This window comes from Notechis scutatus, chromosome 1 (assembly GCF_049901735.1).
Source record: "Notechis scutatus isolate UNSWTSFEM ecotype Mainland chromosome 1, rNotScu1.2, whole genome shotgun sequence".
In the NCBI taxonomy this organism is placed as follows: Eukaryota; Metazoa; Chordata; class Lepidosauria; order Squamata; family Elapidae; genus Notechis; species Notechis scutatus.
The window spans coordinates 3,831,206-3,853,705 of record NC_142009.1 but is presented as its reverse complement, the minus strand read 5'-3'; the positions used below and the strand labels follow the sequence as shown (position 1 = coordinate 3,853,705).

At 50.5% G+C, this 22,500-nt stretch overlaps 1 protein-coding gene and 1 long non-coding RNA gene across 2 annotated transcripts in view; both read left to right on the top strand.

Annotated features, from left to right (window-relative positions):
- Positions 1 to 22,500, top strand: part of LOC148132658 (uncharacterized) — a 335,548-nt gene that overhangs the window by 109,713 nt on the left and 203,335 nt on the right. The window lies entirely within an intron of this gene.
- PIPOX (pipecolic acid and sarcosine oxidase) overlaps positions 1 to 22,500 on the top strand; it is a 24,170-nt gene that overhangs the window by 1,593 nt on the left and 77 nt on the right. Inside the window, 7 exon segments of the mRNA XM_087955853.1 lie at positions 8,729 to 8,942; positions 14,022 to 14,204; positions 17,316 to 17,445; positions 17,448 to 17,467; positions 19,809 to 19,970; positions 21,111 to 21,186; positions 22,418 to 22,500. The exon segment at positions 22,418 to 22,500 is cut by the window's right edge and continues 77 nt beyond it. Coding sequence (XP_087811979.1) covers positions 8,729 to 8,942; positions 14,022 to 14,204; positions 17,316 to 17,445; positions 17,448 to 17,467; positions 19,809 to 19,970; positions 21,111 to 21,186; positions 22,418 to 22,500 — 868 coding nt within the window.

The following is a 22,500-nucleotide window of genomic DNA, read 5'->3' as shown; positions in this document are numbered from 1 at the left end:
GTTGGGCATAACCAAAGAGGTAAAGCCACAGACGGGGTTGGACTGGATGACCTGTAGGGTCCCTCCAGTTCCCTGCGCCAGACTCCACGCTCCCCTTGTGTTGGGCACAACCGAAGAGGTAAAGCCACAGACGGGGTTGGACTGGATGACCTGTAGGGTCTCTCCAGTTCCCTGCGCCAGACTCCACGCTCCCCTCGTGTTGGGCACAACCAAAGAGGTAAAGTCACAGACGGGGGTTGGACTGGATGACCTCTAGGGTCTCTCCAGTTCCCTGCACCAGACTCCACGCTCACCTCGTGTTGGGCATAACCAAAGAGGTAAAGTCACAGACGGGGTTGGACTGGATGACCTCTAGGGTCTCTCCAGTTCCCTGCACCAGACTCCACGCTCACCTCGTGTTGGGCACAACCAAAGAGGTAAAGTCACAGACGGGGGTTGGACTGGATGACCTCTAGGGTCTCTCCAGTTCCCTGCACCAGACTCCACGCTCACCTCGTGTTGGGCACAACCAAAGAGGTAAAGTCACAGACGGGGTTGGACTGGATGACCTCTAGGGTCTCTCCAGTTCCCTGCGCCAGACTCCAGGCTCCCTCGTGTTGGGCACAACCAAAGAGGTAAAGTCACAGACGGGGTTGGACTGGATGACCTCTAGGGTCTCTCCAGTTCCCTGCACCAGACTCCACGCTCACCTCGTGTTGGGCACAACCAAAGAGGTAAAGTCACAGACGGGGTTGGACTGGATGACCTCTAGGGTCTCTCCAGTTCCCTGCACCAGACTCCACGCTCCCCTCGTGTTGGGCATAACCAAAGAGGTAAAGTCACAGACGGGGTTGGACTGGATGACCTCTAGGGTCTCTCCAGTTCCCTGCACCAGACTCACGCTCACCTCGTGTTGGGCACAACCAAAGAGGTAAAGTCACAGACGGGGGTTGGACTGGATGACCTCTAGGGTCTCTCCAGTTCCCTGCACCAGACTCCACGCTCCCTTGTGTTGGGCACAACCAAAGAGGTAAAGTCACAGACGGGGGTTGGACTGGATGACCTCTAGGGTCTCTCCAGTTCCCTGCACCAGACTCCACGCTCACCTCGTGTTGGGCACAACCAAAGAGGTAAAGTCACAGACGGGGTTGGACTGGATGACCTCTAGGGTCTCTCCAGTTCCCTGCGCCAGACTCCAGGCTCCCCTCGTGTTGGGCACAACCAAAGAGGTAAAGTCACAGACGGGGTTGGACTGGATGACCTCTAGGGTCTCTCCAGTTCCCTGCACCAGACTCCACGCTCCCCTTGTGTTGGGCACAACCAAAGAGGTAAAGTCACAGACGGGGGTTGGACTGGATGACCTCTAGGGTCTCTCCAGTTCCCTGCGCCAGACTCCACGCTCCCTCGTGTTGGGCACAACCAAAGAGGTAAAGTCACAGACGGGGGTTGGACTGGATGACCTCTAGGGTCTCTCCAGTTCCCTGCACCAGACTCCACGCTCCTTGTGTTGGGCACAACCAAAGAGGTAAAGTCACAGACGGGGTTGGACTGGATGACCTCTAGGGTCTCTCCAGTTCCCTGCGCCAGACTCCACGCTCCCCTCGTGTTGGGCACAACCAAAGAGGTAAAGTCACAGACGGGGGTTGGACTGGATGACCTGTAGGGTCCCTCCAGTTCCCTGCGCCAGACTCCACGCTCCCTCGTGTTGGGCATAACCAAAGAGGTAAAGCCACAGACGGGGTTGGACTGGATGACCTGTAGGGTCCCTCCAGTTCCCTGCACCAGACTCCACGCTCCCCTTGTGTTGGGCACAACCGAAGAGGTAAAGTCACAGACGGGGTTGGACTGGATGACCTGTAGGGTCCCTCCAGTTCCCTGCGCCAGACTCCACGCTCCTCGTGTTGGGCATAACCAAAGAGGTAAAGCCACAGACGGGGGTTGGACTGGATGACCTGTAGGGTCCCTCCAGTTCCCTGCACCAGACTCCACGCTCCCCTTGTGTTGGGCACAACCGAAGAGGTAAAGCCACAGACGGGGGTTGGACTGGATGACCTCTAGGGTCTCTCCAGTTCCCTGCGCCAGACTCCACGCTCCCTCGTGTTGGGCACAACCAAAGAGGTAAAGTCACAGACGGGGTTGGACTGGATGACCTCTAGGGTCTCTCCAGTTCCCTGCACCAGACTCCACGCTCACCTCGTGTTGGGCACAACCAAAGAGGTAAAGTCACAGATGGGGTTGGACTAGATGACCTCTAGGGTCTCTCCAGTTCCCTGCACCAGACTCCACGCTCCCCTTGTGTTGGGCACAACCAAAGAGGTAAAGTCACAGACGGGGTTGGACTGGATGACCTCTAGGGTCTCTCCAGTTCCCTGCGCCAGACTCCACGCTCCCCTCGTGTTGGGCACAACCAAAGAGGTAAAGCCACAGACGGGGTTGGACTAGATGACCTCTAGGGTCTCTCCAGTTCCCTGCACCAGACTCCACGCTCCCCTTGTGTTGGGCACAACCAAAGAGGTAAAGTCACAGACGGGGTTGGACTGGATGACCTGTAGGGTCCCTCCAGTTCCCTGCGCCAGACTCCACGCTCCCTCGTGTTGGGCATAACCAAAGAGGTAAAGCCACAGACGGGGGTTGGACTGGATGACCTGTAGGGTCCCTCCAGTTCCCTGCACCAGACTCCACGCTCCCCTTGTGTTGGGCACAACCGAAGAGGTAAAGCCACAGACGGGGTTGGACTGGATGACCTGTAGGGTCTCTCCAGTTCCCTGCGCCAGACTCCACGCTCCTCGTGTTGGGCACAACCGAAGAGGTAAAGCCACAGACGGGGTTGGACTGGATGACCTCTAGGGTCTCTCCAGTTCCCTGCGCCAGACTCCACGCTCCCTCGTGTTGGGCACAACCGAAGAGGTAAAGCCACAGACGGGGTTGGACTGGATGACCTCTAGGGTCTCTCCAGTTCCCTGCGCCAGACTCCACGCTCCCCTCGTGTTGGGCACAACCGAAGAGGTAAAGCCACAGACGGGGTTGGACTGGATGACCTGTAGGGTCCTCCAGTTCCCTGCACCAGACTCCACGCTCCCCTCGTGTTGGGCACAACCAAAGAGGTAAAGTCACAGACGGGGGTTGGACTGGATGACCTGTAGGGTCCCTCCAGTTCCCTGCGCCAGACTCCACGCTCCCCTCGTGTTGGGCACAACCGAAGAGGTAAAGCCACAGACGGGGTTGGACTGGATGACCTGTAGGGTCTCTCCAGTTCCCTGCGCCAGACTCCACGCTCCCTCGTGTTGGGCACAACCGAAGAGGTAAAGCCACAGACGGGGTTGGACTGGATGACCTCTAGGGTCTCTCCAGTTCCCTGCACCAGACTCCACGCTCCCCTTGTGTTGGGCACAACCAAAGTGGTAAAGTCACAGACGGGGTTGGACTGGATGACCTCTAGGGTCTCTCCAGTTCCCTGCACCAGACTCCACGCTCACCTCGTGTTGGGCACAACCAAAGAGGTAAAGCCACAGACGGGGTTGGACTGGATGACCTCTAGGGTCCCTCCAGTTCCCTGCACCAGACTCCACGCTCCCCTCGTGTTGGGCACAACCGAAGAGGTAAAGCCACAGACAGGGGTTGGACTGGATGACCTCTAGGGTCTCTCCAGTTCCCTGCACCAGACTCCACGCTCCCCTTGTGTTGGGCACAACCGAAGAGGTAAAGCCACAGACGGGGTTGGACTGGATGACCTGTAGGGTCCCTCCAGTTCCCCTGCACCAGACTCCACGCTCACCTCGTGTTGGGCACAACCAAAGAGGTAAAGCCACAGACGGGGTTGGACTGGATGACCTCTAGGGTCCCTCCAGTTCCCTGCACCAGACTCCACGCTCCCCTTGTGTTGGGCACAACCAAAGAGGTAAAGCCACAGACGGGGTTGGACTGGATGACCTCTAGGGTCTCTCCAGTTCCCTGCACCAGACTCCACGCTCACCTCGTGTTGGGCACAACCAAAGAGGTAAAGCCACAGACGGGGGTTGGACTGGATGACCTCTAGGGTCCCTCCAGTTCCCTGCACCAGACTCCACGCTCACCTCGTGTTGGGCACAACCGAAGAGGTAAAGCCACAGACTGGGGTTGGACTGGATGACCTGTAGGGTCTCTCCAGTTCCCTGCGCCAGACTCCACGCTCCCTCGTGTTGGGCACAACCGAAGAGGTAAAGCCACAGACGGGGTTGGACTGGATGACCTCTAGGGTCTCTCCAGTTCCCTGCACCAGACTCCACGCTCCCTCGTGTTGGGCACAACCAAAGTGGTAAAGTCACAGACGGGGTTGGACTGGATGACCTCTAGGGTCTCTCCAGTTCCCTGCACCAGACTCCACGCTCACCTCGTGTTGGGCACAACCAAAGAGGTAAAGCCACAGACGGGGGTTGGACTGGATGACCTCTAGGGTCCCTCCAGTTCCCTGCACCAGACTCCACGCTCCCCTCGTGTTGGGCACAACCGAAGAGGTAAAGCCACAGACGGGGGTTGGACTGGATGACCTCTAGGGTCTCTCCAGTTCCCTGCACCAGACTCCACGCTCCCCTTGTGTTGGGCACAACCAAAGAGGTAAAGTCACAGACGGGGGTTGGACTGGATGACCTCTAGGGTCTCTCCAGTTCCCTGCACCAGACTCCACGCTCACCTCGTGTTGGGCACAACCAAAGAGGTAAAGCCACAGACGGGGTTGGACTGGATGACCTCTAGGGTCCCTCCAGTTCCCTGCACCAGACTCCACGCTCACCTCGTGTTGGGCACAACCGAAGAGGTAAAGCCACAGACTGGGGTTGGACTGGATGACCTGTAGGGTCTCTCCAGTTCCCTGCGCCAGACTCCACGCTCCCCTCGTGTTGGGCACAACCGAAGAGGTAAAGCCACAGACGGGGGTTGGACTGGATGACCTCTAGGGTCTCTCCAGTTCCCTGCGCCAGACTCCACGCTCCCTCGTGTTGGGCACAACCAAAGAGGTAAAGTCACAGACGGGGTTGGACTGGATGACCTCTAGGGTCTCTCCAGTTCCCTGCGCCAGACTCCACGCTCACCTCGTGTTGGGCACAACCAAAGAGGTAAAGTCACAGACGGGGTTGGACTGGATGACCTCTAGGGTCTCTCCAGTTCCCTGCGCCAGACTCCACGCTCACCTCGTGTTGGGCACAACCAAAGAGGTAAAGTCACAGACGGGGTTGGACTGGATGACCTGTAGGGTCCTCTCCAGTTCCCTGCGCCAGACTCCGCCTGCCTCGCACCGTGTTGGACATACCAAAGACCGCAGATTCCAGCTGGAAGAGCCTTAAAATCCAATAAAGGGGGAAGGGGCTTCAAGGCGAGGTCTTTGTTCCCAAATAGGCCGAGTTTGGGGGAGGGGTTGGGCATTTGCTCCCCAGGGTGTGAGATCAGCCCTCTGCACATGCCCAGAGAGCTCTCCCCTTGGAGAAGGGCAGCTTTCAATCAATCAAGGAGAATCTTTTGTAATTCAGATTTGAAAGGAGGGGGTCCTTGGGACGCTCTGAGCTGGGTGGTTTTCTTGCAGACGTTTCGTGACCCAGCTAGGGAACATCATCAGTGCTGGAAGGGAGGGTGGTTGAGGAGGAGGAGGAGGAGGAGGAGGAGGAGGAGGAGGAGGAGGAGGAGGAGGAGGAGGAGGGAGAAGGGGAAGAAGAAGAGGAGGAGGAGGAGGAAGAGGAAGGAGAAGGGGAAGAAGAGGAGGAGGAGGAGGAGGAGGAGGAGGAGGAGGAAGGAGAAGGGGAAGAAGAAGAGGAGGAGGGAGGAGGAGGAGGAGGAGGAGGAGGAGGAGGAGGAGGAGGAGGAGGAGGAGGAGGAGGAGGAAAGGGACTATGGAGGCCTTGATGCTCTCTGAGCTGGGTGGTTTTCTTGCAGACGTTTCATGGCCCAACTAGAGAACATTATCAGTGCTGGAAGGGAGGGTGGTTGAGGAGGAGGAGGAGGAGGAGGAGGAGGAGGAGGAGGAGGAGGAGGAGGAGGAGGAGGAAAGGGACTATGGAGGCCTTGATGCTCTCTGAGCTGGGTGGTTTTCTTGCAGACGTTTCATGGCCCAACTAGAGAACATTATCAGTGCTGAAGAGGGGAAGAAGGAGGAAGAAAAAGAGGAGGAAGGCCGTGGTGTCCTTGGTGCACAGTTTGGCCCATTAGCACAAGCTTAGCACGTCTCGTCTACTACCCTCCATAGACACACACAAACACACTGTGTGCACAAAATCCCTTTATTTATTTCAAAGTCGTCATCCCATTCTGTGCAGCTGTCAATCCAATGCTAAAAAGACAGCTGAAATCTGTTTTATTTTGTATTTTATTTTTTTAAAAAAGTTGAAAACACAACCTGTTACCACCAAACATAAAAAAACAAAAAACGGTGAAGACAAACAACCACCAACTCCGGGTGCCAATCTTATGTGAACGGGCCATTGTGTCCCAGCTGGGGGGCAGGGGGGGGGCAAAAGGCGTGCGTGTGAATGGGTGGATTCAGGGAAGCCACCCAAGGGCAGACAGCTGTGGCTAAACAAGCAGGGGTGGGGGGTGTGTGGGGGGGCTGTACCCCCTTCCCAGCCCGTCCCAAAGGCACGCAGTGTCACTGACCTGGGGACAAGTGTGCGAAAGGGCAGCCACGGGGGCCTCCCTCACCTGACCTGGTGATGCAAGCCACAGGAATGCAATGCTGCCCCCCCTCCCCTCCGCGATCAATGACATGAGTCGGGGTCACGTTGCAAGCATGAACCGAGCGTGGCTGGAATGTTGTTTTCCTTCCTAGATTCCGCTTGGCTTGTGATGGATGCCTTCCCTGGTTGGGACCCCAAACTGTCTGCAAGGAAACACCCCAACTCGGAGACCACCAAGCACCCCATCACTCCCTCCTCCTCCTCCTCCTCCTCCCCCAGGCATCCCCCTCCCTTCTAGCACTGCCTTTCGTGTGGGCCTCCCCTTGTCCGCCCCGCTTGTCCTGCCCAGTAGCCGGGCAGGCTGTCCGGGTAATTTATTGCAATGCCCTAAACAGCCAGGAAGGAAATAATGGGCATCTGAATGATTTTAAGGTGGGGGCAGGGGAAGCCAGCCCTCCCTCTTGTTAGCCACGAGATCCGTCCGAAGCAGTGGTGGGATGCCATGGTTTTTACTACCGGGTCTGTGGGCGTGGCTTGGTGGGCGTGGCAGGCCTGGCATGGTAGCATGGCTTGGTGGGCAGGATGGGACTTGGTGGGTGGGGTGTTTCTTGGTGGGTGGGGCTTGGCAGGCAGGGCGGGGCTTGGTGGGCAGGGCGTGGCTTGGTGGGCGTGGCAGGGGAAGGATATACCACAAAATCCCCCTTCCCTCCCCACCCCGCTAACCTGCTTTCCAGCTCCGTTCTCCTGGACAGGGCAACCAAAGGAGACCCAGCTGATCAGCTTATGGGCATTGCTTGGTGGGCGTGGGGTGGCTTGGTGGGCGTGGCTTGGTGGGTGTGGCAGGGGGTTACTGTAAATCCCCTTCTCTCCCCACCCCACTGACCTGCTTTCCAGCTCCGTTCTCCTGGGCAGGGCAACCAAAGGAGACCCAGCCGATCAGCTGTGGGTGTGGCTTGGGGACGTGTTGTTCTGTGGGCGTGGCTTGGTGGGCGTGGCAGGGGAAGGATTATACCACAAAATCCCCTTCTTCCCTCCCCACCCCACTGACCTGCTTTCCAGCTCCATTCTCCTGGGCAGGGCAACCAAAGGAGACCCAGCCAATCAGCTGTGGTTGTGGCTTGGTGGGCGTGGCAGGGGAAGGATATACCACAAAATCCCCTTCCTCCCCACCCCACTGACCTGCTTTCCAGCTCCGTTCTCCTGGACAGGGCAACCAAAGGAGACCCAGCCGATCAGCTTATGGGCATTGCTTGGTGGGCGTGGGGTGGCTTGGTGGGCGTGGCTTGGTGGGTGTGGCAGGGGAAGGTTACTGTAAAATCCCCCTTCTCTCCCCACCCCACTGACCTGCTTTCCAGCTCCGTTCTCCTGGGCAGGGCAACCAAAGGAGACCCAGCCGATCAGCTGTGGGTGTGGCTTGGGGGACGTGTTGTTCTGTGGGTGTGGCTTGGTGGGCGTGGCAGGGGAAAGACATACCACAAATTCCCCCTTCCCTCCCCACCCCACTGACCTGCTTTCCAGCTCCGTTCTCCTGGGCAGGGCAACCCAAGGAGACCCAGCCAATCAGCTGTGGGTGTGGCTTGGTGGGCGTGGCAGGGAATGATATACTGCCAAATCCCCTTCCTCCCCACCCCACTGACCTGCTTTCCAGCTCCGTTCTCCTGGGCAGGGCAACCCAAGGAGACCCAGCCGATCAGCTGTGGGTGTGGCTTGGTGGGCGTGGCAGGGGAAGGATATACCACAAAATCCCCTTCCCTCCCCACCCCACTGACCTGCTTTCCAGCTCCGTTCTCCTGGGCAGGGCAACCAAAGGAGACCCAGCCGATCAGCTGGGACTCAATGGGAGGCAGAGGAGAGATGGGGTTGGCGGGGCCAGTCAGAGGTGGGATTGGCTGGTTCTCCGAACGGCTCAATATTTCCGCTACCGGTTCTGCAGAACCGGTGCAAACCGCCTGAATGCCACCTCTGCTTCTGAAGCATCGGGTTGGCCTTCCCACTTTGGCTGGCCTTGGGCTTGCCCAAGCCCCCTGCCCTCCCCCCACCTTTGCCCCTCAGGCCCCCCCCTCCCCATCCTGCCGCCCCAGAGCTGCCATAACCTCCTCCCTCTGCCTCAGGCCGATGCTCGCCCTGCTGGTGGGACACCCGGAGAACCCCGAGTTCCAGAGCTACAGGCGGGCCATGGAGCGCCAGCGGGTGCCAAGCGAAACCCTGAGCCCCCAGCAGCTGGCCAGCCGCTTCCCAGGGATCCAGCCCTACGGCGGGGAGATGGCCGTGACGGACCCCACAGCAGGCGTCTTGTATGCCAACAAGGCCCTGGGAGCTGTGCAGGTAGCAGCTGCGTGTGTGTGTGTGTGTTTTGGGGGCGGGGGGAGTTAAAGAGAAATGCTGCCCCCTCCCTTTTCCCTTCTTCCCCAATGAACCCTTTGTGGGGGTCAGGCGTGGGACCCCGGTGGGCACTGCACAAAGGAATGCTAAAACAATAAAAGTGGGAGGTGGATGGATGGATGGAGAGAGAGAGAGAGAGAGAGATGGATGGATGGATGGTGATAGATAGATAGATAGATAGATAGATAGATAGATAGATAGATAGATAGATAGATAGATAGATAGATAGACAGACAGACAGACAGACAGCAGATGGATGGAGATAGAAGATGGATGGATAGAGATAGATAGAAGATGGATGGATGGAGACAGATGGATGGATGGATGGCAGATGGATAAATGGAGATAGATATATATGAAAGATGGATGGAAGGATGGAGGGATATGGATGGATAGATGGAAGATGGATGGATGGATGGATGGAAATAGATGGATGGAGATAGATAGATATAGATGTCTGTCTACTATTGACCTCACCCCTTTCCTAAGAGGTCTGTAGGGGGCGTGCATAAGCGCACCAACGTGCCTAACTGTCCCTGTCTTATTGTTTCTTTTATTTTTTATTTTTCTTATATGTATCCATGTATTCATAACTATGTTTATACTTATACCTATTATCTTATAAGTAATTGACAAAAATAAATAAATAAAATGATAGATAGATAGATAGATAGATAGATAGATAGATAGATAGATAGATGGAAGATGGATGGACAAATGGAGATAGATAGTTAGGTAGGTAGGTAGATAGGTGGGTAGGTAGGTTGGTAGGTAGGTAAGGTAGATAAATAGATGGATGGTGGATGGATGGATGGAGATAGATGGATGGACGGAGATAGATAGATGGAAGATGGATGGAGTTAGATAGGTAAGTAGGTAGGTAGGTAGGTAGGTAGGTAGGTAGGTAGGTAGGTAGGTAAGGTAGATAAATAGATGGATGGCGGATGGATGGATGGAGATGGATGGACGGAGATAGATAGATGAAAAATGGATGGAGATAGGTAGGTAGTTAGGTAGGTAGGTAGGTAAGGTAGATAAATAGATGGATGGCGGATGGATGGATGGAGATAGATGGATGGACGGAGATAGATAGATGGAAGATGGATGGAGTTAGATAGGTAAGTAGGTAGGTAGGTAGGTAGGTAGGTAGGTAGGTAGGTAAGGTAGATAAATAGATGGATGGCGGATGGATGGATGGAGATGGATGGACGGAGATAGATAGATGAAAAATGGATGGAGATAGGTAGGTAGGTAGGTAGGTAGGTAGGTAAGGTAGATAAACAGATGGATGGCGGATGGATGGATGGAGATAGATGGATGGACGGAGATAGATAGATGGAAGATGGATGGAGTTAGATAGGTAAGTAGGTAGGTAGGTAGGTAGGTAGGTAGGTAGGTAGGTAGGTAGGTAGGTAGGTAAGGTAGATAAATAGATGGATGGCGGATGGATGGATGGAGATGGATGGACGGAGATAGATAGATGGAAGATGGATGGAGGTAGATAGGTAGGTAAGTAGGTAGGTAGGTAGGTAGGCAGGCAGGCAGATGGACAGGTGAAGATAGATAGGACGGATGGATGGGTAATGATAGAGACATGAGAGAGAGAGAGATGAGAGAAAGAGATAGATAGGCAGAGACCAATAGACCAATCAATGGATTGATGGAGAAACAGGCAGGTCGGATGGACGGAGGAATGGACAAGCAAGCAGGCCGGCAGATATATGGATAGAGGAGGGATGGACAGAGGGAGAGCTAGATGGATAGACTGACAGGTAGACAGGCAGGCGAACGGAGGGTGGGAGGGACCAACGGAAGGACTTACAGGTTGGCAGACAGACAGACAGTCCCAGGTAGGAAAGGGGTCTCCCCACCCCCTCCCATTCCCAAATGCTCACCCCTCCCCCTCTTGGAAATCCATATTTCCCCAGCCTCTGGGGAGGCGTCTGCGTTCCCTCCCCCCGCTGCTGCCTTTTATTCAGCTTTTTTTATGATTATCTTGGTGCTCGAGAGCCTCTTTCGCGCCCGAAGGGCTTCCAGGAATGAAAACAAGTCCAAATCAAAACAGCACAATAAAACATCACAGGGGCCATTTAAGGAGGAGAGGAGGAGAAAGAAATGAAAAGCGTTTCAGTCGACAGGCGGCCGGCCCATAAAACCAACAAGCAAATGACACCGGGAGGGCAGGTGAAATGAAAAAGCATCTTTACAGCCACGGCTGCCTTGAGAGGTTGCAGGGGGGGGGGCGGAGGGCGGGGTGAGTGGACTCAAGCTGTTCCTCCCCCCCCACCACAGCAGGGATTTCCCAGCGCCTCTGTGTGCCTCTCCAGGGGCTGGATTCCAACTCCCATAATCCCCATGCGGGTGGCTTTTCGGGGAGGAGGTTGACCTCTAACCAGGGTTGAGTAAAGTGGTCTCAAGGAGACCTGCCCAGAGTCACCATCAACATGTGAAATGGGCAGGGAAGGAAGGAAGGAAGGAAGGAAGGAAGGAAGGAAGGAAGGAAGGAAGGAAGGAAGGAAGGAAGGAAGGAAAGAAAGAAAGAAAGAGAGAGAGAGAGAAAGAAAGAAAGAAAGAAAGAAAGAGAGAGAAAGAAAGAGAGAGAGAGAGAAAGAAAGAAAGAGAGAAAGAAAGAAAAGAAAGAAAGGAAGGAAGAAAGGAAGGAAGGAAAGAAAGAAAGAAGGAAGGTGAGAGAGAGAGAGTGAATGGATGGAAGGAAGGAAGGAAGGAAGGAAGGAAGGAAGGAAGGAAGATGAGAAAGACAAAGTGGAGAGAAAATGGAGGAGGGAAGGAGGAGAGAAGGAAGGAAGGAAGGAAGGAAGGAAGGAAGATGCGAAAGACAAAGTGAAGAGGAAAGGGAGGGAGGGAGGGAAGGAAGGAAGGAAGGAAGGAAGGAAGGAAGGAAGGAAGGAAGGAAGGAAAAGAAGGAAGGAAGATGAGAAAGACAAAGTGGAGAGGAAAGGGAGGGAGGAGGGAAGGAAGGAAGGAAAGAAAGAAAGAAAAAGAGAGAGAAAGAAAGAGAGAGAAAGAAAGGAAAAGAAAGAAAGGAAGGAAGGAAGAGGGAAAGAGGGAAAGGAAGGAAGGAGAGCAAGAGGAAAGAAGGAAAAATAAGAGAAAGAAAGATAAGAAAGACAGAAAGAAAGAAAAAAGAAAGAAATGAAATAAAATATAAGAAAGGAAGGAAGGAAGGAAGGAAAGAGAGAGAAAGAAAAAGAAAGAGGGAAAGAAAGGAAGGAGAGCAAGAGGAAAGAAGGAAATATAAGAAAGAAAGAAAAAAGAAAGATAAGAAAGACAGAAAGAAAGAAATGAAATAAAAGAGAAAGAAAAAGAAAAAGAAAAAGAAAAAAGAAAGAAGAAATAAAATATAAGAAAGAAAGAGCTGAAAGAAAGGGCAGGAGGGAGTGAGGGAGGAAGAAAGGAGAACAAGAGGAGGAAGCAAGGAACTATAAGAAAGAGAAAGAAAAAAGAAAGATAAGAAAGACAGAAAGAAGTGAAAGAAAAAGAAAAGAAAGATAAAGAAGAAAGACGGAAGAAAGGAATGAAATAAAAGAAAGAAAGAAAGAAAGAAAGAAAGAAAAAAGAAAGAAAGGAAAGATGGAAGGAAAGAAGGAAAGGGGGAAGGAAATGAAAAAAGAAAAAGAAAGATTAAAAAAGGAAGAAAGAAAGGAAAAGAAAGGAAGGAAAGGAAAAGGGAAGGAAGGAAATGAAAGATTACAAAGAAAAAAAATAAGAAAAAGAAAGATAAAAAGAAAAGGAAGATAAGAAAGAAAAGAAAAGAAAAAGCAAGCAAGCAAGCTGGCTGGGGAATTCTGGGAGTTGAAGTCCGCCCCTCCTTCGAGCAGCCACAGTGGGGGACCCTGCACTGACCTATGAGGATTATTTAAATTCAATTTCTCCCTTTGAGACCTTCATTTTCCCACCCAATCTCCTTGCGCCTTCAAAACCAATCAGCAACTCCCCATCTTTTGAACCCAGGACCCGACCTGATTTAACTCCCCACTCTGGTCTTTGTGGGGGCAGGTTACTCACCCCCAGGAAAGCCACATCCCCTCTTTCTGGGGCACATGGGACATTTTCAGCGGTTTGAGGCTTTTTCGGCCTCCCAGAGGCTTGAGGAAGGCTTGCAGAGCTCTGCAGGTCGAAAACTAGGCCCGCTTCCTCACTTCCTGTTTTTCCGAAAATACCGGAAGTGACGAAACGGGCCTAGTTTTCGGCCTGCAAACCTGCAGAAGCCTCCCTAAAGCCTCTGGGAGGCCGAAAAGGCCTCCAACCGGCTGAAAATCGGCTGCGAGCGCAGTGCAGGTAAGTGGGTGGCAGGGGTGAGTGGCTGGGGATTACACACACATGTGTAGGGGGCGTGGGGGGGTGCGTGCATTACCTTCTGGGTGCTGGCATGCGAGTGCGCGCACAATTTTTGGCACAGGAGCCCAAAAAGGTTAGCCACCACTTCCATAGATTCATGCAAACTTCCACTGGGGGACCTGGGTGCCCCCAGTGGGTGCAGGCGAAAACGGGGAGTGGTACAGACCAGGGGGTTCCAACCTTGGCAACTAAGACTTGTGGACTCCAACTCCCAGAATCCCTGGGCCAGTAGAGCTTGTTCCTGGCGGACTTCAACTCCCAGAATCCCTGGGCCAGTAGAGCTTGTTCCTGGCGGACTTCAACTCCCAGAATCCCTGGGCCAGTAGAGCTTGTTCCTGGCGGACTTCAACTCCCAGAATCCCTCAGCCAATAGAGCTTGTTCCTGGCGGACTCCAACTCCCAGAATCCCTCAGCCAGCAGTGCTTGTTCCTGGTGGATTTCAACTCCCAGAATCCCTCAGCCAGCAGAGCTTGTTCCTGGAGGACTTCAACTCCCAGAATCCCTCAGCCAGTAGAGCTTGTTCCTGGTGGACTTCAACTCCCAGAATCCTCTTAAAGCATGCTGGATGGGGAATTCTGGGAGTTGAAGTCCACAAGTCTTAAAGTGGCCAAGGTTGGGGACCCTGGTATATAGACTGACCCCTTTTTGGCTTCTCCCCCCCAGGATCTCTTTCGGAGGCACCAAGGGGTCTTGAGGGACGGAGAGAAAGTCCTGCACATCCTCCCGGGATCAGTGCTCACAGTTACGACCAGCCGAGGGACATATCAGGCGAAACGCCTAGTGGTCACAGCCGGGGCGTGGACCAATCAGCTCCTGGCTCCCTTGGGGCTGCAGCTGCCTCTTCAGGTAAGCAGGGAGACTGCCCCACCCCCAAAAGAGGAAAATTGGGGGTCAGAGGAGACCGGCAATAACTGGGGTGCAAAGGTCGCCCTTAAGGGGGACGGTGCTGGGGAACATCCTGCAAGTAGTCCTCGACTTACGACCGTAATTGGGCAAAATTCAGACAGGTGGTCCTCGACTTACAACCGCAATCAAGCTGTTACGAGATCCTCGACTGCAATGAAGCCCGAAAATTCCTAAGCGATTGTATTTCTAAGCAGTTATTAAGTGAGTTTTGCTCCATTTTATGATCTTTCTCACCACAGTCGTTAAGTGAATCCTGCAGTCGTTAAGTGAGTCACATGGTCATTAAATGAAACTGGTTTCCTCACTGACTTTGCTTGTCAGAAGGTTGCAAAGGGAATCAGGTGACACCCCCCCGGGGGCTCTGCGACCGTCACAACTGTGAGTCAGTGGTCAAGCATCCAAAGGTCACCCTGGGGAAATGCCGCAACGGTCGTAAGTGTAAGGACTGGTCAGATGTTAAAGTTTCCAGTGCCTTTGTAACTTTGAATGGTTGCTAAACAAACATGTAGCCCTCAGTTTACAACGGCTTCATTTAGTGACCGTTCCATGTTACAACATCACTGAAAAAAGTGACTTACGGCCATTTCTCACACTTATAACCATTGCAGCAAATTCGGGGGTCACGTAATCAAAATTTAGCCGCTTGGCAACTGACTCACACTTACGACGATTGCAGCATCCCGGAGGGGGTCCCGTGGCCCCCTTTTGCAACCTTCTGACCAGCAAACTCCAGGGAGAAACCAGACTCACTTAACAACCGTCTTACTCACTTAAAAAACTGCACTGATTCGCTTAATGACGGTGGCAAGGAAGGCCGTAAAACGGGGCAAAACTCCATTCGACAAATGTCTCCCTTGGCAAACATAAAATGTTGGGTTCCCTTGGGGGGGGGGTCAGAAGTCAGAAATGGTGTAGGGTCTCCTGCTTGGGCGGCGGGTTGGACTAGATGACCTAAAAGGTCCCTTCTGACTCTTTTAATCTTCTCATCTAACTCCCTGCATTGTCTTTTTATTTCGCTGGCCTCCAACAGGGCTGATGACTTTTTCTTTCTCCAGTCCAGAGTTTAAAACCTTTTCCCCCAGCCTGGCCGAGGGTCCCTGGCCGAGGGTCCCCGAGGTTGGGCGAGGGTCCCAGGCAGCCCTGGGGTGGGGTGGGGGTGGAATGGGGTACGGGGGTCTCCAATTTTGGGACCTGGAAGATTTGATACCTGCAATTTATGTCCCTTTGAGGCTTTGAATGACACACTTATTGAAGTCAATGGCAGATTGATTAATGGATGCGGTGGTCAGATCAGGCCTGGCTTAACTGCTCTGGCCACTGGATGATCAGGTCACAACAAACCAGAGATAACACAAGCCATAAATAACCATCAGAACCCAGAACAACATGCAGGCGTAGAGAGAGGCTTGCCTTGCTGACCTGCAGATTGACATCCGAGGGGGTTTGCAATAACAGGATAATAAGAGGGGGAGGGGACCCTGGAGGTCTTCTAGGCCAACCTCCCCCCTACTCAACCCTGGAGGTTTTATTTTAAGAAGAGATTGGACAACTTACTTGTCTGAAATGGGCTTCCTGGCTGAGCAGGGGGTTGGACTAGAAGACCTCCACGGTCCCTTCCAACGCTGTTATTCTGTTGTTATGCTGCTATCCTTCCTTCCTTCCTTCCTTCCTTCCTTCCATAATATTATTGAAGGCCATGTGGGAAGGAGAGACATTTTGCTGTCTCTCTCTCTGTCTTTCTTCTTTCTCTCTCTCTCTCTCCTTTCCTCCTCTCTTTTTCTTTCTTTCTTTCTTTTCTTCCCTCCCTCCCTCCTTCCTTCCTTTCTTCTTTCCTTCCTTCCTAAGTATTATTGAGGGCCATGTGGAAAGGAGGGAAATTCCATTTTCTTTCTTTCTTTCTTTCTTTCTTTCTTTCTTTCTTTCTTTCTTTCTTTCTTTCTTTCTTTCTTTCTTTCTTTCTTTCTTTCTTTCCTTCCTTCCTAAGTATTATTGAGGGCCATGTGGGAAGGAGAGAAATTCCATTTATTTTCTTTCTTTCTTTCTTTCTTTCTTTCTTTCTTTCTTTCTTTCTTTCTTTCTTTCTTTCTTTCTTTCTTTCTTTCTTTCCTATCTTCCTTCCTTCCTTCTTCCCTTCCTTCCTAAGTATTATTGAGGGCCATGTGGGAAGGAGGGAAATTCCATTTATTTTCTTTCTTTCTTTCCTTTCTTCCTTCTTTCCTTCCTTCTTTCTTTCTTTCCTTCCTTCCTGCTGGTCTCTTGCTTGAGCAGGGGGTTGGACTAGAAGACCTCTGTGATCCCTTCCAGCTCTTTCCTTCCTTCCTTCCTTCTTTCTTTCTTTTTTTCATTTCCTCCTTCCTTCCATCCTTGCTTGCTTCCTTCTTCTCCATCCCTGGAGGTTTTAAAGAAGAGATTGGACAGCCACCTGTCTGAAATAGTATCGGGCTTTCTGTCTGAGCAGGGGCTGGACTAGAAGACCTCCAAGGTCCCCCCCAACTCTCTTAGTTATTTAAGTCCTTATAGCAGGGATGTCTGTGCTAGCTGGGGAATTCTGGGAATTGAAGTCCACAAGTCTTAAACCTCCCAAGGTGGGACATCCTTTACCATTCCTAAGGAGAGACAGCCGTTAAGGGAGGTTTGCCCCGTTTTACGACCTTCCTTGCCACCGCCATTAAGCGGATCCCTTCATTCAGGAACGCAGTTGTTAAGCAAACCTAGCTTCCCCGTTTGATCGTCAGAAGGTCACCCAAGGGGAATCACCGGGGATGCTGCAACCGTCATAAACATGAACCACTCGGCAAGCTTGTGGCGGTCATAAGTGAAACAACGACCCATAAGTCACTTTTTTTCACTGCCGGTGTAACTTTGGGTGGTCGCTAAATGAAGCTTGGTAAGTCTGAGGACAATGGCAGAATTTCAACCTCCTCCTTGGGGGTTATTGATCTGGCCTCGCCAAGGGCCATTCCCTTCAGCGCCGGGGCTGCCCTGCTCAAAGCGCCCACCAAGGGGGCACCAGGGTGCTGCCCACCTCCCAGCCCCCTTTTTCCCTTTCAGCCGTTGCGTGTTCGAGTCTGCTACCTGCGGGCGAAGGTGCCAGGCCCCTGGGGTCTCCTTGGGCATCCTCCGTGTTTCCTGGGCATCGGCCTCAACCAAGACGACCAACACTTCTACGGCTTGATGGCCGGGAATACCCGGATCTGATCAAGGTGAGAAGGAAGAGAAAGGCAGAAAACTGTAATAGAGGTAATACACACTTAATTCTATAGGGGTGTGTGTATATATATATATATGAAAGCAAAATGCCCCTCACGCATCATCACAAAATCTCCAGAATCGTAAAGCCTACAAACTTGAAATGTGGCCCATAGGTTCCTCTTGGCTTCTAGGGGTTTCCTAAGAAAGGATTTTTCCAAATGACCCTCAAAGCATTTAGAGTATTTACTGTATTATTATTATTATTATTATTATTATTATTATTATTATTATTATTATTATTATTATTATTATTATTAACAGGCTCTGATGCTAAGGAGTGCTACTCCCCCTCCCCACCTGGAAATAAATCTCTTCCAAATGCAAAACACAAGCAGAGGAGTTTCAGTTTTACAGCACCAAGCAGCTTTAGTACAGGACAGTTGAGCTAAGCCACGCCCAGGCTCCTTGCTGTCTCCTCTTTGCTCACACAGCAAATACTCTTTCAGTTTCCAAACAGCCCTCCACTCTCTCACACACTGACAGGACGCTAGCCAGATGAATACCCATGGATGCTGGTAGGCAGAGGCAGAATTTCCCCCCCCCCTTATTTTCCTCCCCTAAAACTAAGCTCGAACACATAGTTTCGTAGCACAGCACGGGTATCCAGTGTGTGTGTGTGTGTACATGATTATAATCATTTGATTGCTTATTGTACCCTATGACTATTATTAAGTGTTGCACCTTCTGATTCTTGACTCTTGACGAATCTTTTTATGTACACTGAGAGCATTTGCACCAAAGACAAATTCCTTGTGTCCCCAATCACACTTGGCCAATAAAAGAATTCTACTCTACTCTACTCTACTCTACTCTACTCTCCTCTCCTCTCCTCTATTCTATTCTATTCTATTCTATTCTATTCTATTCTATTCTATTCTATTCTATTCTATTCTATTCTATTCTATTCTATTATTCTTTGTACCCTATGACTATTATTGTATTGTACCTGATGATTCTTGACTCTTGATGAAAGTATCTTTTCTTTATGTACACTGAGAGCATTTGCACCAAAGACAAATTCCTTGTGTCCCCAATCACACTTGGCCAATAAAAGAATTCTACTCTACTCTACTCTACTCTACTCTACTCTACTCTACTCTCCTCTCCTCTCCTCTATTCTATTCTATTCTATTCTATTCTATTCTATTCTATTCTATTCTCAATAAAGATTCTATTATTATTCTCTATTCTCTATTCTATTATATTCTATTCTCCTTCCTTCTCTATTCTATTCTATTCTATTCTATTCTATTCTATTCTATTCTATTTTAATTTCTATTCTATTCTAATTTCTATTCTATTCTAATTTCTATTCTATTCTGATGATGTTTATATTTTAACACTTTGAACACCTAGAAAGCACGCTGTTCAATATAGAAATGGAATTTGTGATACAAAACAATAAAAGTATTTATAAACAAAGGTGAAAAGGAAGGGGGTGGAGCAGATCAAGGGATTGGGGGAGTGGGCTTCTCTGGGGCTTCATCAGGGGTGGGATTCAAATTTTTTAACAATTGGTTCTGTGGGCGGGGCTTAGTTGGTGGGTGTGGCTTGGTGGTCATGTGACTAGGTGGACATCTCCTCGCCTGGCCTCTCATGACTGTGGGGATGCTGCAGCAGTCGTAAGTGTGAAAAAGGGTCATAGGTCACTTTTTTCCGTGCCATTGTAACTTTGAATGGTCACTCCACACAAGCAAAGGACCAGCAAAGGAGGGGAGGAAAAAACTCCAGAGACAGCCAAGCTCAGAGTGCATCAAGGACCCCCACAGGTCTCTTCCTCTTCCTCCTCCTCCTCCTCTTCCTCCTCCTCCTCCTCTTCCTCCTCCTCCTCTTCTTCTTCCTCCTCCTCCTCCTTTTTGCACACCGCACACCCCTCTAGCACTGATGATGTTACCTAGTTTGGCCATGAAACGTCTGCAAGAAAACCACCAGGCTCAGAGTGCACCAAGGACCCCCACAGGTCTCCTCCTCCTCCTCCTCCTCCTCCTCTTCTTCTTCCTCCTCCTCCTCCTTTTTGCACACCGCACGCCCCTCTAGCACTGATGACGTTACCTAGTTCGGCCATGAAACGTCTGCAAGAAAACCACCAGGCTCAGAGAGCACTAAGGATCCCACAGAACTTTTCCTCCTCCTCCTCTTCCTCCTCTTCCTCCTTGATGCACATTGCACTCCCTTCTCCCTGTAGCACTGATGATGTTCCCTAGTTCGGTCGTGAAACGTCTGCAAGAAAACAGCCGAGCTCAGAGAGAACCCTAAGGACCCCTCCTTGACTGTCTGTCTGTATCCTGCCAGGTCTGCTACCACCACGGCTCCCCCGCAGACCCCGACAGGCCCCACCAGCAGGATGGGGCCTCTCCTCCAGTGCCCGACCTCCAGCGCCTGCAGGATTTCGTCACCAAGTACCTGCTGGGACTCGACCCGGAGCCCGCAGTCCAAGAATGGTGCTTATACACGGTGAGGAAGGGGCAGCCTGGGAGGGACCCCCTTGTCTTTCCCTCAAATCCGGGAGTCCCTCCGAGGCCCCCTTTTTGCACCCCCTCCCACCCCCCCCAAGGCATAGAAATCTGGTCATGGGTTAGAGGGAAAGGGCCAATTTACAAACAATGAAAACTTTTTTCAAAGATTGATGATAGATAGACAGACCGACAGATATAGAGATGGACAAATGATTGATAGATAGAAATAGATTAGATAGATAGATAGATAGATAGATAGATAGATAGATAGATAGATAGATAGATGATAGAAAGATAGATAGATAGATAGATAGATGATAGATAGATAGATAGATAGAAAGATAGATAGATAGATGATAGATAGATAGATAGATAGATAGATAGATAGATAGATAGATAGATAGATGTTAGATAGGTAGATAGAGAGATAGATAGATAGATAGATGATAGATAGATTGATTGATTGATTGATAGATAGATGTTAGATAGATAGATGATAGATGATAGATAGATAGATAGATAGATAGATAGATAGATAGATGGATAGATAGATGATAGATTGATTGATAGATGATAGATAGATAGATAGATGATAGATGATAGATTGATTGATAGATAGATAGATAGATAGATAGATAGATAGATAGATAGATAGATAGATAGATAGATAGATAGATAGAAAGGTAGGCAGACAGACAGACAGACAAACAGTTATAGATAGATAGATAGATAGATAGATAGATAGAGAGAGAGAGAGAGAGAGAGAGAGAGATGATATAGATAGATAGATAGATAGATAGACAGAGACAGACAGACAATTAGACAAATGATAGACAGAGAGAGAGAGACAGACAGAAGGACAGAGAGATGATAGGGTGGGAGGGGGAGAGAGAGAGATATTATGGATGCAAATGGAAAAAAAGGACCCCTCATTCTGTTGTCCCCATTCACACCATTTCATCTGGCCCAAAATCTGACTGGCTCAGGAATTCTGGGAGTTGGAGTCCGCAGGTCTTCCGGGTGGCATTGTTACCCACCCTTGATCTCATCCCAGCCACCCAGAAGCTGACTCCCACCTGCCCCCCACTCAAAATCTACACCTGGATTTCCTCTGACATTTATTTCCCCCCCACTCCAGAACACTCCGGACAGGGACTTCATTCTGGACCGACACCCCCGTTTTGAAAACATTGTCATCGGAGCCGGATTTTCAGGTAAAGGGGGCAGTAAGAAAGGTCATTCATAGCTCCCTAAAAGGGGACTCATTTATCCCGGAGTCTTTCGTCTGGAACTATTTCTCAGGAAAGCCTCCCTGTTCAAGCACAGTCTATCTTTCTGCAAGAGCTTGCCATTAAGGAGAAACTTCCTGACAGTGAGGGACAGTTAACCAGTGGAACAGCTGGCCACCAGAAGGGGTGGGCTCTCCATCACTGGAGACTGGGCAGCCACTTGTCTGGAATGGGATAGAATCTCCGGCTTCAGCAGGGGGCTAGACTAGATGACCTCCAGGGTGCCTTAATTCCATTCCATACTATTTAAATTCTATTCTATTCTATCCCAATCCATTCCATTATCCATTCTATTCTGTTCTGTTCTATTCTGCTCCTGTTTCTATTCTATTCTATTCTGTTCTGTTCTGTTCTCTATTCTAGTCTAATTTCTGTTCTATTCTATTCTATTTCTATTTGATATCTATTCTATTCCTATTTTCTATTCTATTCTCCTCCCTTCTTTCTCTATTCTATTCTATTTTTCTATTCTTTTAATCTATTCTATTCTTCTGTTCTTTTCTGTTCTTTTCTTCATTCCAATATTTATTCTATTCTAGTCTAGTCTAGTCTCTATTCTATTCTCCTTCCTTCTTTCTCTGTTCTATTCTATTCTATTCTATTCTATTCTATTCTATTCTATTCTATTCTATTCTATTCTATCCTATCCTATTTTGCATTCTATTTACTATTCTATTCTATTCTATTCTATTCTATTCTATCCTATCCTATTTTGCATTCTATTTACTATTCTATTCTATTCTATTCTATTCTATTCTATTCTCACATTGTATTCTATTCAAGTGACTTATGACCCATTTTATGAACCTTGCTTGCCTCATCTGATAAGCGAGTCACTTCAGTCGTTAAGCGAGTCACTTCAGTGGTCAAGGGAATCAGGCTTCCTGCTTGTCAGAAGGACGCAAAAGGGGCTCATCGCAGTGACCCCCGGGGACACTGCAACCGTCATAAATACCAGTCAGTTGCCAAGTGCCTGAATTTGGATCACGTGACTGCAGGGAGCCCCCATTGGTTGTAAGTGCGAAAACCAAACATAAGTCACTTCGAACGGTCACTAAATGAATGGTTGTAAGTCAAGGACTACCAGAAGGGGAGGGAAAGGGAGCGAAGAGGGGAATTATGCATCCCTTTCTGCCTTTTTTTGTCTCTTCCGCAGGCCACGGATTCAAGTTTGGCCCGGTCGTGGGAAAGATCCTGTGTGAACTGAGTCTGGGGGAGCAGCCCACGTACGACCTCTCC